The sequence below is a fragment of the Phacochoerus africanus genome, chromosome 12, assembly GCF_016906955.1.
Source record: "Phacochoerus africanus isolate WHEZ1 chromosome 12, ROS_Pafr_v1, whole genome shotgun sequence".
In the NCBI taxonomy this organism is placed as follows: Eukaryota; Metazoa; Chordata; class Mammalia; order Artiodactyla; family Suidae; genus Phacochoerus; species Phacochoerus africanus.
In genome coordinates this window covers 69,247,896-69,265,469 of record NC_062555.1, presented here as the reverse complement: position 1 = coordinate 69,265,469, position 17,574 = coordinate 69,247,896, and the positions used below count along the sequence as shown (strand labels likewise).

Sequence of the window (17,574 nt, the reverse complement as noted above, 5' to 3'; positions counted from 1 at the left end):
GCATTGCCCCCAGCTCTGAGTGCCCATCAAAATGCCACCAGACATCTTAAGAGAACTGCCAAATTCTCCCCAACTGAGAGCCGCTGATCTCGATACAGTTGAGACGGAAGTCACTTAAGATTTGCGTCTGGGACCTGGTTCCACCACAAGCTCTGCCAGAGGTAAGACAGGAAATGAGCTTCCCTGAGTCTCAGGCTTCCCTGAGTCGCAGTAAGACGAGTTGCACCTACCAGTCAGGTCACCGTGAGGATAAGATTACCTGAGGGGAGCTTCCGCCCCGCCCTGCTCAACAAGTAGAAACGATGGCTGGAGCTCCCGCTATGGCTCAGCAGGTTAGGGATCTGACTAGTATCCGTGAGGACGCGGGTTTGATCCCTGACCTCACTCAGTGGGTGAAGGATCCGGCACTGCTGTAAGCTGTGGCGCAGGTCACAGATGTGGCTCGAATCCTGCGTTCCTGCGGCTCTGGCATAGGCCGGCAGCTACAGCTCCGTTTTGATCCCTAGCATGGGAACCTCCACAAGCTGCAGATGCGGCCCTAAAAAGCATTAGAAGAAGAAAAGAAGAAGAAGCAGCAGCAGCAGCAGCAGCAGCAGCAGCAATGGTCCACGTCACGGGAACAACTTTTCACCGCAGGACGAGGTGGGCGTCCAGGTGACGTTGCCATGACTTGATCTGCATTTTGATTCTGTATTCTGTCCTAGAGGGGCTGAACGTGCTGACATAGCTTTCAAAGATATCCCAAAGGCGTGTGACTTACTCCACGAGAAGCAGGATTTGTGACCCACCAGCCACGCCACGCTCATCACCCCCTGGCTGCTGGACCTGGTCTCCCAGGAGCACGGAAAGCTCAGAAACAGCTCAGGCCTGGTGAATGCACCAATGTGTACAAAACCACAGTGAAATGGCCAAGTGTCCCAAACTCCTTTGCAAATGCTTCTATGTACACCCACCATTCACACCCGCCTCCTCACAGGGGCCCTTCTCAGGCAGGAGGGATGTGTGATGGCTCAGTAGCCGGGGCCCCTACCCTATGGTCCTCATTTTCCATTAGATCCGCAACCTCTGAGGACGGGGTGGACTTCTTTACATGGAATCGCCTACTTGAGATGCTGCAATTTATAACTGCCTGCCCATGAAAGAAATCATGACACTTAAAAGCACAACGCTGTGGGATGGGCAGGGAGCTCGGGGTTAATAGATGCAGACGATTCCTTTGTAGTGGATAAGCAATGGGATCCTGCTATAAAGCCCTGGGACCCACATCTAGTCACTTACGATCGAGCATGACAAAGTGAGAAAAAAGAATTTGTATATGTATGTGTGACTGGGTCACTTTGCCATACAACAGAAAATTGACAGAACACTATAAACCAACTATAATGGAAAAAATAAAAATCATTTAAAAAATAAAAGATAAAAGAAAAAAAAAACAAAACCAAAACTACAACACAACTTGGAAGTTCCCTTATGGCGCCATGGGTTAAGGATCCAATGTTGTCACTGCAGCAGCTTAGGTCGCTGCTGTGGCGTGGGTTCGATCCCTAGCCTGGGAATGTCCCTATGCCGTGATTGAGAACAACAAAAAACAAAAGATAAATAAAAGTACAACCCAACTTTAAAAAAAAAAAATCGGGAGTTCCCGTCGTGGCGCAGTGGTTAACGAATCCGACTAGGAACCATGAGGTTGCGGGTTCGGTCCCTGCCCTTGCTCAGTGGGTTAACGTTCCGGCGTTGCCGTGAGCTGTGGTGTAGGTTGCAGATGCAGCTCGGATCCCGCGTTGCTGTGGCTCTGGCGTAGGCCGGTGGCTGCAGCTCCGATTAGACCCCTAGCCTGGGAACCTCCATATGCCACGGGAGCGGCCCGAAGAAATAGCAAAAAGACCAAAAAAAAAAAAATCGTGTGTTTTGAAGGGAAAAAAAAAAAACCCAGCCTCCCTACAACTGTAGCGTCATTGATTATGAAAACACCCACCGAAGAAAGAATTGCAATCAATTCTTAATTTGTCTTACTGACGGCAAGAAGCGTGCAAAATCTGGAAAAAACTAAAACATGATACTTTGAAAGACGTCTGCTTTATAAATAAGAGACTGACGCCCGGCCTCATGTCCCAACCTCAATGACACCAAGTTCATGCTGTTGTTATCCTGCCCTCCCTGAAACCCCAGGCGCGAGGCAGGAGCCAGAGTAATCAGCAGCCAACAGAAGCCATTTGGGAAGGATAACTCACACCACAGATAACCAAGCATTGACTGCATCCTTAAATTCTTAATGTTTAGAATTAAAAGCAAGTCTCATTCTAGTGGACTGCAGGCAACCATGGGGGAGGGGCCTGCCACCAGGCAACTGTGAGAGTGCATTTTTTATGCATCTGAGCTTGGCGACCTTTTTTTTTTTCTTTTTAGGGCCGCATCCACGGCCTATGGAGGTTCCCAGCCCAGGGGTCGAATCAGAGCTGCATCTGCAACCTACACCACAGCTGGCAGCAATGTCAGATCCTAAACCCACTGATGGAGACCAGGGATGGAACCCACATCCTCACAGAGACAACGCTGGGTCCTTAACCCGCTAAGCCTCGACGGGAACTGCAGCTTTGCACTTTTAGAGTTCCCTTAATTGTTGGACCAAGTTGCCCTCTTTAGTAGGTCTCACAAGATTTTCCCAGGGCTCATAAAAACCTGATGGCCCCCGAGATGCTTTTTGAGCTATGTGACTGGTGGGCCACGGCGTGAGTGGAAAATAGCGCAAACCAGCCCCTCCTCTGGTCTCTGGAAGTGGCAAAGGATGGGCCCTACATAAACTGAACTTCTCTGTGATTCGCCGTCCCCGAGAGACTGCTGGACAAACCTCCCAGCGTCTTTAAAGAGATGAGAATGACAGGAGGGAGTGGCGGCGGAGGCCGAGCTCCCAGGCCGGGGTGTGCGGTGACAGAGCCCGAGGTGAGGCAGCTGGGGGCCGGCCCCTGGGCAGGTCACTCTGGCAGGATCGCAGGGGACCAGCCCCCAGTCTGACAACAACAAGACCTACCATCTATGACAGACTCTCTTCCCAAAAAGCATCTGCGGGAAGGAAACAGCAGCCACGTGGCACGTAGACATTAACTGCTAAAGGATTTGATAGCAGACCCTCTGCCAGGCGGGACCAGGAACATCATGCCAGGAAATTAAGTTCTGGCCCAGCCTGGGGGGCCTAAAGCAAATTCTGGGAGAATCTAAACATCCCATGTGAAGGCCCAGCTCGGCTCAGTTTTGTATGGTTGCTGGATTTAGCTGCCGAGCAAGGGAAGAAGAAGCCGGTCACCATGGCAACCGCAACCTGCCGATCTATGGTAACAACAGCTCACGTCCTTTCTTACCCCTTTGGCTGTACCAGATGGAATGAGAAAGGAACGCTTTTCTCTCCCAGCCGCACTTAATCTCCTCTCCCTGGCCTGTGACCTAGGTCTCCGGTGCTGAAATCGACAAGGGGGTCTCTCCTAAGAGTCAAATCTGCCCATCGCGTCAACAGGTACATAATTCAAAGCTGAAAAGAGCTAAAGCAATAACAGATGTGGAGTGTCCAGGGTGCCGTGAGCACAGCCTGAACAGTCTCAACAGAAAAGAAATACGTGCACCGAATGCCTTTATGTGTATGTGTAAAAAAACAGCAGCCACATGCAGCATCTTTTTTTTTTTTTTTAAACAATCACCCTCCTCTCTGCTGTCCCTTCCCTCTGTTTATTCATTAACTTGTGGGGAAATCAAAGAGCAGTGAAGAAAGTGAGCCAGGCATCGCCTGAGACGGAACCAAACCAGATGTAACCTAATGCTTTGCCATCAGCGGAAGCCCTTTTTCACAAATGCCAAAGGCACTTTTAAGGCGAATCAGTTCTGGACACATAATGCTGGATCTGTTCAACCGCTACCTAAGTCAAAGCCAGGGGCTGAGCTACGGTAGGGAACTCCAGGAGACTGGGTATTTTATCCAGGTACCAAGACAGGTACACTTTTTTTTTTCTTTTTAGGGCCGCACCTGCAGCATATGGAAGTTCCCAGGCTAGGGGTTGAACTGGAGCTGCAGCTGCTGCCCTACCCCATAGCTATAGCCACGCAGGATCCAAGCCATGCCTGCGACCTACACCGCAGCTCAGGGCAATGCCAGATCCTTAACCCACTGAGCAAAGCCAGGGATCGAACCCACATCCTCCCGGATACTAGTCAAGTTCACTGCTGCTGAGCCCCAACGGGAACCCCCAGGTACACCTTCTCTGCTGTGAGTCCTGACCCAGGCAAAGCCTCAGGTGTTATGACCTCGGCTCCCTTTAACCTCCACGGGAGCCACGGGTACTGCCTGGGAACTGGTCAGGGAGGCAGCAGGAGGGAGCAGAGCCCGCGTCCCAGGCGTCCTTGTCCCAGGTGTCCTTGTCCCACTGAAAATCACGTCCCTCCCCAGCCTCCAATAAAATGGAAGCAACCCAGAAGCCTCAGGACCTCACTACCAACCGCCTCTCTTCCCTTCACAGCCACCATCACATCCGTGGGAAGGCGTCTGACATCAGGCGGGCACAACTGGGACGAACAGGGGCCAGAGGCAGAAACCCGTCGTGTCAGGCCAGCTCTGCCCTAAGCTAACGTGTTCCCTCCAGGGGCGCTCCTTAACCTCCCTGTGTGTCCCCTGACCTATCGGTTTAAGGAAGGAACAATACCTAACACCAGAGCCCCTGACACCTGACACATCACCGTTATCATCAGGACCCGGAGAGATCCTGGAAGGAAGCATCTGGAAGGATGCTCTGGAAGGGAGAGCCCCGGGCAACACCCCATCTTCTCTCTGGTCCTTTCCAGCAAGAAGCACCTATCGACCCTGTAAGTTCATGGGCAGTGGGACATCTCAGAACGTGAAGGGGGGTTTTAACACCTCCGTGTCTCCTTAATTTCAGTTCATCCTACTCTTCTTCTTGGTGTGCTCAGCTCTTTCCGCCTCTTCGCCCAAGAACTGACAGGGAACGTGAGCAGCTCACGATCACACCAGCTTAGGACCGAACTCCACTAAGAGAAGCAGCTGAGCCCCTCCTGGTGCTGAGAACTGCTCGTGCAGGAGGCACTTCCCTTAAGCCACTCTAACAGCCTTTCCTGAGCTTTCAGACGTCCACGCTGACCTCACTGAACCTATTTGTTCAGCAGCCCCCTCGAGAACACTTACTGAGCGCTGACTGCGTCCCTGTCCCGTCCAAGGTACCAGCATCATGAAAACAAACAACCTGCTTTCATGGCACTTCCATTCCAGGTGGAAGGCACAGATCAGAGGCAGAGAGAACAAACCGATGACAGTTATGTCAGGATAAATGCACAGCAGGCTGGGAGGCTGGATGGAGGTGAGGGCGGATTTGGCTTTTCAGCAGCCACCTGAAGACAGCAAGGGCAGAAGTGCTTGAGATAAAACGTGACGGAAGATAATATAAGAATAAGAATGGGCGTTCCCATTGTGGCTCAGCAGTAACAAACCCAACTAGTATCCATGAGGATGCAGGTTCGATCCCTGGCCCCACTCAGTGTGTTAAGGATCCAGCGTTACTGTGAGCTATGGTGTAGGTCACAGATGTGGCTCAGATCTCGCATTGCTGTGGGGTAAGCCGGCACCGGCAGTTCCAATTCGACCCCTAGCCTGGGAACCTCCATATGCCATGGTTGTGGTGTTACAAAGACAAAAAAAAGGAAAAAGAAAAAGAATGTATGTATATATATATATATATATATATGTATATGTCTGGGTCCCCATGCTGTACAGCAGAAATTGACACGACACCGTAGAGCAGTTTTACGCTAATGAAAATGAAATTTTTAAAAAAACTTCCCTAATTGTGAGAAGGACCCACGTGCCTAGACGGTCTGCACCTGCCACAGGTTTACACTAACACCTCTTGTTTCCCACTAATAGTCTGGAAGTTGTGGACGTACCAGGCAGGGCGCACACAGGGCCCCCCCCCCCCCATGAAAGCCCCGACCACTGAGCCTCTCGCGAGCTCCCCTAGCACACGATGGCCCCACAGGCTGCAGGAGGAATCAGGGGTGTCCCGCAGCTCCTCTGCGAGGGGACTCTTGGAAGTGCATAGGGGGGTTTCCAGAACTCACCCCATGAGGCTTGTCCCCCTGCTGATTTTGCCTTAACTCTCACTGCAATAAACTGTAACCAGGATTATACCATCCTTGAGTCCTGGTGAGTTACCTGTGAGCAGATCTGACACAGGAGGCAGGCCAAGGTTTCCCACCCCCGCCTCAGGACTTTCTTTAGAGCTCCCTGGACTCTGCTGCAAATCTCTAAATATTATTTGGCATTTCACACACACTGAGGTTTTCAATTTCTTTTTTTTTTTTTTGTCTTTTCTATGGCCCCACCTGTAGCATATGGAGGGTCCCAGGCTAGGGGTCTAATTGGAACTGTAGCAGCCAGCCTACGCCAGAGCCACAGCAACACCAGATCCGAGCCACGTCTGCGACCTATACCACAGCTCACGGCAATGCCAGATCCTTAACCCACTGAGCAAGGCCAGGGATTGAACCGGCAACCTCCTGGTTCCTGGTCAGATTCATTTCTGCTGTGCCCCAACGGGAACCCCAACTTTTTTTTTTTTGTCTTTTTGCTATTTCTTTGGGCCGCTCCCTCGGCATATGGAGGTTCCCAGGCTAGGGGTCGAATCGGAGCTGTAGCCACTGGCCTACGCCAGAGCCACAGCAACGCGGGATCCGAGCCGCGTCTGCAACCTACACCACAGCTCACGGCAATGCCGGATCGTTAACCCACTGAGCAAGGGCAGGGACCGAACCCGCAACCTCATGGTTCCTAGTCGGATTCGTTAACCACTGCGCCACAACGGGAACTCCCCAACTTTTTTTTTTGCTGTTTGCTTTTTTGAGCCACACCTGTGGCATATGGAGGTTCCCAGGCTAGGAGTCTAATGGGAACTACAGCTGCCGGCCTACTCCACAGCCACAGCAACATAGGATCCAAGCCGCATCTGCAATCCACACTACAGCCCATGACCCACACCACAGCCCATGGCAATGCTGGATCCTTAAGCCACTGAGCGAGGCTAGGGATCCAACCCACAACCTCATGGTTCCTAGTCAGATTCGTCTCCAATGCGCCAAGAAGGGAACTCCGGTTTTAAATTTTTTTGTTAACAGACTTAAAAAAAAAAAATTTTCAAACAATTTCACTCCTTTTAGGGGCTAAGACAAAGCATGGATTTTAGTGACATTCCGAATAATGTCCTTTCCTTGCAGTCACAAGAGGGGTTCCCGAGGGAGGTGAGCTCAAACGCCGGAGCATCTCCTGGGCTACATATCTGTGCTCCGGATAGGGAGAGACGCTGGGTTTCAGTTGCCTGGAAAATCAGTAACCGCCACTTCTTAATTGTAGATCTTTTTGATGTGGAAACAAGTTGTCAGGGAAACGTCTATAATTTAACATTTGCACATAAGAGGGGTCACAAATGTAGATTACAACGTACAAGAACTGAATTGCAAAGAATAAAAAGTAGCAGTAACTGCAGAAGGCTTGTGAGTGACGCACGAAATACTATATTAATTACAGTTAGGCTCTTACTGAGCAGCCTCTCTTGGTCCTATTTTTATATTTTTTTAATTTTTTTATTTTTCTGTCCTTCTAGGGCAGCACCAGCAACCTATGGAATTCCCAGGCTAGGGGTCGAATGGCAACTGTAGCTGCTGGCCTACACCGCAGTCACAGCAACACAGGATCCCAAGCCATATCTGGGAACCACACCACAGCCCGCAGCAACCCTGGATCCTTAACTCACTGAGTGGGGCCGGGGATCGAACCCACGTCCTCATGGATACTATCAGATTCATTACTCCTGAGCTTCAATGGGAACTTTGGCTCTATTTTTAAAACTTAACTGTTCTTCCCTAAATCCACTCCTTATAGTTTAGTAAATACTTAGCGAATGAGAACTGAAGCAGTAGAGAAATCCCTGGCCAAAAAACAATTAGCCCTGTATTAATTTCAGTTTTCAAGATAAAAACACACTCTGAGAGAAACCTACCCTAGTCATCCTTGGTGAAGACAAAAGTTAAAAACTTTTACTGAGACAGGGGCTTTCCACTTTATTCAATAGTGGGATGTGTCACAAGTTAACCAAATGACAGCTTGCAAAAGTGACACAATAAATTTTTTTAAAAAAAGCTCATGAGAGACCTTGCAGATTTGCAGTACAGGAATATGTACTTCGTATTTTTTAAATAAATTAATATTGATATATGGATTGCTTTTGGTAAATCTATTAGGTCTCTAAAAATGAGACTGGTTTTTAAGAAAAAATATTTTTCATTGTTTATTTTTCAATAATAAAAAAAGTAATGCCTGCCCCTTTGGGGGCACTCACTTCATTAATTATTTTCTTCTGAATGCACAGTTTGAAATTAGCTGCATTTTTCCAAGTAAGAGAAGTCAGAATTCTCAGTAAAACATGGCTCTGAAAGTCATTCAAATGTTCTCTCAAATCAAGAGCAAATAACAGCAGGAACACTAATCATAAGCTTGCTTTTACACCGTTACTATCTGTATTCCTGACGGATGAGGAATTCTGCATATTAATACAATCAGATCACACCTACAGACATGGATACACAGATACCAACGCAGATACGGTCACACGCCGCCAAGGTGACAAACGCTGCAGCCTAATGAGATTCATTCCACTAAACGGCCATTTGTTCCCAAGGGTAAAATTATAAAAAGAACTGCTCCGAAATATACCATGCCGTCATCTCCAACCATTAGATGTGCTTAGCTGGTGACCTCTGCCCGGGAATAATGTGGCAGTTTTCCACAATGTGCACCCAGGACAAACCCCACGTGAATCCAAAGATATACAGGGCATCGCAATGACAGGAACGGAAATAAGTCTGCCTGCCGAGAAACAGTGATGGTCCAGCGGGAATGCCAGAGAAACACACGGGTCACTTCCCTCTGTGGATCCTGCAGGACAACGCCCCTCGCTGAATCCGCTAGAAACGCGAGAGGCCGAGTTCCTTCCTTGTAGTTATTAGAACGAAACAACGGCTGGGACAGTGGGAGCCTCTTCCCACGCCAACCCCCCGCCCCGCCACGTCTCTGAACTTGTAATTTACCTCCGTGGAAGCGGAGTCCCTCGGTAGAAAATGACAATGTGATTTTTTACATCCCTGTACATACAGCAAAGGTGGTTGGACGGGGTTGCACGGTGCCCCCTAAAGCCTGGCACAGCCGCCCAGAGCCTGCGAGTGTGACCTGGCTGGGTGCGTGGCGGATGCAGGCAAGTGAAGCTGCAGTCACAGCGCAGTAGCACAGGCCCCCCTGGGATGTCCAGAGTCCCATGCAGGACACTGGGACAGACGCAGACAAAAGGCGACAGTGAACACGGAGCCGGTGACCGAGCTTTGCTGCCACACCCGCGAACAGGTGAAGGGGCAGGCAACCATCCGAAGTGAGAAGACTCGGAGTGGGGGTGGGGGTTGTTCCCTCCAAGGCGTCAGAGGGAGCCTGGCCCTGCTGACACCTTCGAGCCTCCAAAACCAGAGCAGAACCAATGTCTGCGGAGGTAAGCTACCAGTTTGAGGGTAGCTGTTACAACTGCCTCGGGAAACTAGCACCGTAGCTGTGCTCAGATTTCGAAATTCAGGGCATAAATATTCACTCCCAAAGTCTGGTTCGGAAATTTGCCCCTTTTTCTTTTCCATCAAATTGAAATCAAGGAAAATATTTATCAGAGGGTCTCACAAGCTTAAAAGAACACAGAATTTTCAACGCAACCACTTTTCATGGCCTAAGCACCTGCTCCATAAATCCCGGGGCCACGTGAGATGTAGAAATACTCAGTATCTGCTCTTAAAGCAGCTAGTAATTATAAACACAACGCTGAGGAGGAGGGTAATTCTCAAGTACTCCATAAAAATAACAGGCAGAAATCTAAATAGAAAAATATTAACATGCAGGAATGAGGGCATTGTATTTTGGAGGAAAATGTAAACTACTGCGAAAGCCTAGAGTCAGGCCAACAGCATTTTCGAGAGAATAGCTGCTCAGTAAACATTTACCGAATGAGGTCATTATACCTTTAAACCTCACTGGGTGGGGTCATTACGGGTCATGCCGTTTGCGTCTCAGGTTCATAGTTCTGAACACTAAGTCTGCACATTCCGTTAATCTGTACCTTTGATAACTCAAAATATTTCCAGTAAATGAGTTAAATACATCCAAGAATTCCTTCCTGTATTTGAGAAATACGTGTCACATATGACCATAGCCAAGGAGTCAGGTGTCACTGAGTGGATAGAACAAGGCACAGGCAAGACATGGCCCCCGCCTTCCAGGAGCTGCAAAGTGAGGCACAACGAGAAGGTTCCTATGCCAGGAACGGCACAAAGGACAAAGTCTAACTGTGACCCAGGCGACCAGGCAGAACAGAGGAGCCCTTAATAGGGCTCAGGATCACTGAGCTGGGGTCAGAGGCCGAAGTCCAGGGAAGGATTTTGATTGCAGTGGAAAGATGAACAGGAGTTTAACAAAAGCAGCAAAACTGATACAGAGGTTATATCTGTAGACCAGGCAAATGGCCAGTGGGCAGGGGAGGGGTGCCCGGGGAACAGAGGGGCACAGCACAGCGTCAGCCTGAACGGGGGACACGCGGTGGTCGTGCCAGAGAGACGCGTCCTGGAAGGATGCGGGGGGCTCCCCCCTGCAGTCCCAGCTCCTGGAAGGATGTGGGGGGCTCCCCCCTTGCAGTCCCAGATCCAAGCCTTTTAAAACGGGAGCAGCAGATGAAGATGGCAGACGAAAGCCCCACACTAATTTCACTTCCTCCTAAACTATTTTTTAATTGTTTTATTGTAGTTGATTTCCAATGTTGTGTCAATTTCTGCTATAGAGCAAAGTGACCCAGTTGCACATATATCTACATTCTTTTCCTCACAGTAACTTCCTCCTCAACTCTAACCAAAATCACAGTCAAGTGTTTTGAGGACACAAACCCACTCAAACAGTAACTAAAGACTAGAAGCTAAAATGTGGATGAGCAAGAAGTAACTTTTTTTTTTTTTTTTAACAGCCACACTGTGGCATATGGAAGTTCCTGGGCCAAGGGCTGAATCGGAGCTACAGCTGCTGGCCGATCCTACAGCCCACAACAATGCCATATCTGAGCCACCTCTGCAACTTACACTGCAACTTGCAGCAACCCTGGTTCTTTAACCCACTGAGTAAGGCCAGGGATGGAACCTGCATCCTCCTCATGGAGACGAGTCAGGTTCTTAACCTGCTGAGCCACACTGGGAACTCCAGAAGTAACTAGTGTAACATGCTCAACAGACCCTAACCCCAGGCCTCCTGCAGAAAAGCTGAGACGCTGACCAAGGCAGAGAGTAGAACCTCCAGGAGGCTCAGAAGTAGGTGTTTCTGAAACTGGGGGTGAGTGGGACGTGATAACCTAGGAAGCGTGGGGACCTGTGTGGGAAGCAGTTAGACCCAGGCATCCCCTGGCCTCGTCCGGAGTCCTCTGAAACGATCTGACAGATGGTCCCTGGCCTGTGGGTGTGGGAACATAGGAACTCTGAGCAGAAGCCCTCTTCTGGCCACTCAGCTCCTAGGAAACACTGGCAGCTGGACCTTGAAGAACAAAAATTTTTTTAAAAATAAAAATAAAAGAAGCATCGCCACATCGAAGGCCTGAGTGGCTGACGCCCGGGGTTCCCTGCGTTCTAGGTGGAAACAGAGGTCCCCAAAGGTGAATCGCTGTGACCTTTCAGAACAGCAGAAGGAGAGAACCAGGATGCCGGGGAGAGAAGGCAACGCGGCGCGATACCTCCAAATTCGGGAGCAGAATGACAGCGACCTAAAATTCCGTACCCAAACTCCCTCCCAGGGAAGTGCAAGGACAGGAGCCCGACTATTTCAGCCACTCGAGGAGGAGGAAACGGGGCAGAGGCTTCCAGGACCCAGAAGCGTCGCCACGGTTTATCATCTTTGTAACTGGAAGACAAAAGGACCCAGGAACGGGACCCAGACTAGTGAGGACACCTGCTCGCTGAGAGCCGCCAAAAAGGGCCCAGTGCCCCCTGGAGGCCCCGCTGCAGCAGCAGATGAGACGTTCATGTGACTGCACAGAAAGGCTGTGCTGGGCCTGTCCCGACCCGTGGGGCCAGAGAAGCAGAGCACGGAAAGCCACGGACTCCTGTCCCCGTGTCCACGGGATGCTGGAGACCTGGAGTTCATGCTCCAGGTTGGCCATCGACCCTAAGGGCAGTTCCCTAAGGACGGCTCAGGACTGCGCCAACTCAATTCCCCATCAACGGTGGGACCGGAGGCCCACTTGGTACCCAGACACTGTCCAGACAAGCTCCGCTCCAGAGAGCCGGGAAACGCCCTCTCCTGAAACAGTCAGGGCTGGTCTTGCTTCGCGAGGTGTCAAGAGTGAGTTCAGTAATGTTAAGGACGCAGAGAGGTGGTAACGCTACAAGGACAGGTAAGGAAGTGGTTAACAGAGAGGATGCTGCCACCCACGCGGGGCGAGCGGACGGGAAAAGGACGAGTCGAGGGTTTCTCATGGACCAGCCACATCCTGCTGCAGGAGGGACGGAGGGTGACCTTTATTTGCACTGTGACCCGTCAACTCCTCACACCTATATAATAGATTTCAAATGTATGTGCATAACACACTTCAAAGTAAATCTGTTTAAAATAGATTTTGAAATGAAACTGACTTTTTCAAGGGCAAGGGATCCGACATGTACGTTTAAAACTATTAAGGGAAGCAACCCTACCATGTCCACTGTATACATTATCATGTGTCCATCACAGACGCAGGGATAGGAGAGCACGTGCGAGTTCCCGCTGTGGCGCAGAGAGGTAAGGATTCAGCACCATCTCTGCAGCGGCTCCGGTCACTGCTGAGGTGCAGGTTGGGTCACCAGCACCCAGCCCAAGCCTTACACTCTTGCTGTGGATGTGGCTCAATTTCATTTTCCACGTGAAACTTCCCAGCCCTGCAGGAACCGGCCCCCGGGACTGAAAAGCAGGCAGGTGTCAGCCCACCCCCCACCCCCGCGGGTCTCCCAGGAAATGATCCACGTGGGGTCACTCTCCCACCTGCTTACCACGGAGAGGAAGACACTGTTTTATGAGCGCCTCTTCCTGAAGGGGCACCTCCTGCCCAGGACAGGCGTCTCCACCACAGGCATTTTAAGCGTAATTTGAAGAGTGCCAAGAACCTGGCACCCTGTGTCAGCCGTAGGACAGTTTCTTCCATCGTCTCTTAGGAAAAAAGCCTAATACCCACCAGATACACTCCACGTTTCTCACCATCCAAAAAACTGAACCATCCCGAGAAGCCTCATTTTCTATCATTTTTACCAAGAAAAGAATAAAATTAGGCTTGCTCTATTTTCCTTTTATTCTTTACTAAGGTGCGAGAGAGGGTGACAACAAGATTTCTATGATACCGCATGACGGAGACAAGACTGTAAACCTGAAAAAAATGTTACCAAGACTCGGGTTATCTTGCCATGTCCTCGTTAACTATTGAATAGGATGTAGGTGTTACCTTGGAAAACGGGTAACTGTGGAGATTACACAGCCAGAGGACCCCGAACAGCTCACGTTTTACACATTTAAAATGAAAACCGGCCACCAAGGCAGCTTTTGAACCAGTGGGAGGTGATCGGAGGTGGGAAACTTTTTAACACAGTGTGTTCGCGACAACGGGAAACAAACGGCTCTGCCCTGGCGTCTTACCTTAAAGACTTCCATTGGAAGAGGACACTTAGCGGCATCAATAAGAGATTTCTCCAGAGAACATCTCCATTCTGAGTCCGTCTTCAGAGGACAGATTTCTGTAGCAACAGCAAATCACATACGAGTTTGAGGGCTGAGATCCTCTACGGGTGGTTCCTTCTTGGATTCTTCCTCCCCGGGATTTCCTATGAACTCAGCAGGCGCAGCGACCGTAAGAACTGACACCCTGCCCGCCATAAAAGGCCACCTGCTAAAGGGATTTCCCGAAAGTTAAAACAGCAACTTGGGATTCCGCGATCAGAAGTGAAGAATGAACTTAGCAGGGCTCTTGTGCAGGGAGCATCCTGCAGGCATTCTGCACGTTAATTTAATGGTATAAATCCCATCAGTCACAGGATCCATCCACTGCCCCAAGTTCCAAACATCACCTGGGCAGTAACAGGCACTGGTGAAGAACTTACTATCCGATAGCTTTCTAAACTAGAAACAACTCTTGCCTAGAGTTTTCAGTTATTACAGCATATCTTTCACGCGATCTCTGAGCGCTCATATGCTAAAAAGCGTCCACGTCCACCAGGACATTATTAAAAGGGAGATTAAAATTTAGCAACCAAGTTTAATGTTTACTCTTGAAATGTGGCTAATACATCACACTTTGCCCTCGTTTTGCCCCCAGGCACTGGGAGGACAGAAATTGACAGAAGGAGGTGACAGGGTCTGATTGCAAAATTCAAAGAACAAAATCATTGAGCACTGTTTCTCCTGATGGCTGAAACCGCAGGCCAATTGTACGATCTGATCTCAACAGATTTAAGACCTTATCAAAATAGGCGCAGCAGCACTCACTCGGAGTAGGTATGTTTATACCCTCGCTGTGTCAATCCAGGCTACTTCAGACAAACGATTAGGATACAAATATGAATGTAAGCCACAGTTAAAAGGCAAGACGAAGCCTTTGGGGCTCTATGTTTAATTCCTCGCATGTCTGCTTTTTAGCACGCCGTCATCTATTTTCATGCTCATAGCTTCTGAGCGCACCTTGAGGGTGAACGCGCCTGTGTTTTAGCAGCTCATTCAGTCTTTCCAGACCATCCTAACTGCGGTGGGTGCGGAAGATGCTGCGGGAAGGTGCCCGGCATCAATGCACCGCCCATCACTGCTCATCGTCAGACACACCAAAGGGTAATGGATGAGAGGACGGGCTCTCCTTGTGCGTAGTGTTCACAGTCCGCTCTAGCCTTTCATTTATGCCCTTACACCTCTGCAGGATCCTCTTCCTCAATCTAGCATTGCTGCATCAGAACAAAAATAGACCGTGACCCCTGGTCTTAGCAGACATGTGTGGGGGAACGCAGCGAGCTTCCCCCCATCCATCCCCGGGAGAGAATGGACGCACAGTTCCTCCAACTGCCGCGGGGGAGAAGGGAGGTCCCGGGAGAGACATCGCCTCTCACGGGATCCCGCAAAGGAGGAGGAGGGCCCAGGTCACGGCGCCCTCCGAACCATCCCGAGAGGGCGGAGAGTTACACGCCCATGGTTCCGCTCAGGGGCGCAGCATCGAGACCCCAGGGAAGAGGAAGGCAATGCAGGGTTCTAGGAAGCAGAGCCCAGAGGACACCATCTGGAGGGGGTCAGCCAGGAACCAGCAACCAGGACCCCGGACCTCCCGGGTGGACAAAAACAGACCCACGTTTCCAGGGTTCTGGAAGCAGGTTCTGGAGTTGGACCCCCACTGGCTAGGAACAAGAAGTCATGGGAGAGGATGGCAGATTGCAAAGACAGGACAAAGGAAGGGTCCCCAGACACACAGGGAGAGAAAGAGGGGAAAAAAGTCCCTTGTGTGGGTGTCTGAACTCCCACTGCCTGTGAGGGAGCCCCTGAGACAAGAAGAGGGGGAGAGCAGAATGGTTAGAAAATCACTCAGGGCCGGAGCAATGGAAATCCAACACGGTCAGAGACCAGCTCAGAACACAGCGACCCTGCAGGGATGCTCACAGCCCCTTCCCCTTGAGACCCGGCAGAACAGGACTGGACCGGTCACATCTCCCAGAAAGCTGAGTCCACCTGAGGCCACGTCTGTCCCACCAAAGCAGAGACAAGTGTCATCATAAGAAGGCTGGTGCTTCGATCTGAATCTGTACACCCCTCAAAACTCACATGTTGACACACCCCAGGTGATGGCATTAGGAGGGGACCCTTGGGAGGTCATGAGGTCACAAGGGTGGAGCCCCCTCATCATGGGATTAATGACCTTAAACTGGAGACCCCAGGGAACCCCCTCGCTGCCTCCTCCAGGTGAGGACACAGCAAGAAGATGCCGACCCCAAACCAGGAAAAGGAGCCTCCTCAGACTCTGATCAGCCGGCACCTTGGCACCTTGACCGTGGACGTTCCACGTCCAGAACTGAGAAATCAGTGTCTCTTGTTTATAAGCCACATGGTCTGCAGTCCTCTGTTACAGCAGCCTGAATGGATGGAGCCTCCTAGGAGGTTCCATGGGAACTTTATCTATCTCTGTCCTGCAGTCCTAAGAGTCTTTGTTTTCATGCTGAGGATTCTAAACAAGGAATTTAACCCCCTGGCAGGGCATATTTCTTCTCTCTCTCTCTCTCTCTTTTTTTTTTGTCTCTTCTAGGGCCGCACCCACGGCATATGGAGGTTCCCAGGCTAGGGGTCCAATCGGAGCTGTAGCCACTGGCCTACGCCACAGCCACAGCAACACCAGATCTGAGCCGCGTCTGCGACCTACACCCCAGCTCACGGCCACACTGGATCTTTAACCCACTAAGCAAGGCCGGGGATCGAACCCACAACCTCATGGTTCCTAGTCGGATTCGTTAACCACTGAGCCACAATGGGAACTCCATATTTCTTGCCTTAAAAGGTGAAAATCAACTGCAGTTTTGTCGTTCTGCTCAACCACCTGCAGAAGCGAAACATCGCCTAGTTTAATAAGCAGAGAACACTGTCATGATTCCAAGTGTGTGTTTCATGAAATGGAGAGGCGCTTGGTTTCACCGCAAGTTTATGGACAGTAAATAGCACCATTAGAAGAACATAAAACACTTTCTTAAAATGATTGTGTTGCAGGCAATTTAATCGAGGGTATCATGTCAATTTCTGTTGCTGAGGAAGTCATAAGCAATTAGAACCCGTCCTGATTCATCTTGAACCAGAAGTCCAAGTGAATGAGTGTGTGCTGGCAGCCGCGTCACAGTGAGCGCTGCAGGAGGGGGGACCACAGCATCCACAGCCCCGCAGGCGGGCCAACAAGGGCCTGGAGGGTGGGCCCCCGGATTCACGAACCCGTGAGCACCCTCCTTCTCCACCAGGCTCTGACCCATGAGGAAAGGCTTGCCTGTGGTCCTTAGCAGACGCTGGGAAGTGTCACGGACAGAATGTGCTGTGTCCTCCCCAGATTCCTATGTCAAAGCCCTAAGCCCTCACCCTCCCTGTTATGGTACTTGGAGCTGGAGCCTCTGGGAGTAACTAGATTGAGCTGGGGTCATGAGGGGGTGAGAGTCGGGCCCCAGGATGGGGTTAGTGCCCTGGTGCAAGGAGACACTGAAGAGCTGCCGCTGCAGAGGACGCCTGCTCTCACCTGATCCCCCCAGATACAAGTATAGGTGTAGGTGTAGACACAGGTATAGGTACAGATATAGACGGTATAGATATAGACATAAGTACAGATACAGTTACAGATACAGTTATAGTCTAGATATAGGTATAGATTATAGATATAGATATAGATACAATAGATATAATATAAAGACATATAGTATAGATATAGCCATAGTATAGATATG

At 50.3% G+C, this 17,574-nt stretch overlaps 1 protein-coding gene across 3 annotated transcripts in view; it reads right to left on the bottom strand.

The window, feature by feature from the left end:
• SFMBT2 (Scm like with four mbt domains 2) overlaps positions 1–17,574 on the bottom strand; it is a 194,793-nt gene that overhangs the window by 76,548 nt on the left and 100,671 nt on the right. For 2 of the 3 annotated variants that reach the window (XM_047755296.1, XM_047755298.1), the window contains one exon: positions 13,769–13,866. The exons of the other annotated variant lie outside the window; for it this stretch is intronic. In XM_047755296.1, coding sequence (XP_047611252.1) covers positions 13,769–13,866 — 98 coding nt within the window. The remainder of the gene's footprint in view (positions 1–13,768; positions 13,867–17,574) is intronic. 3 annotated transcript variants of the gene reach the window in all.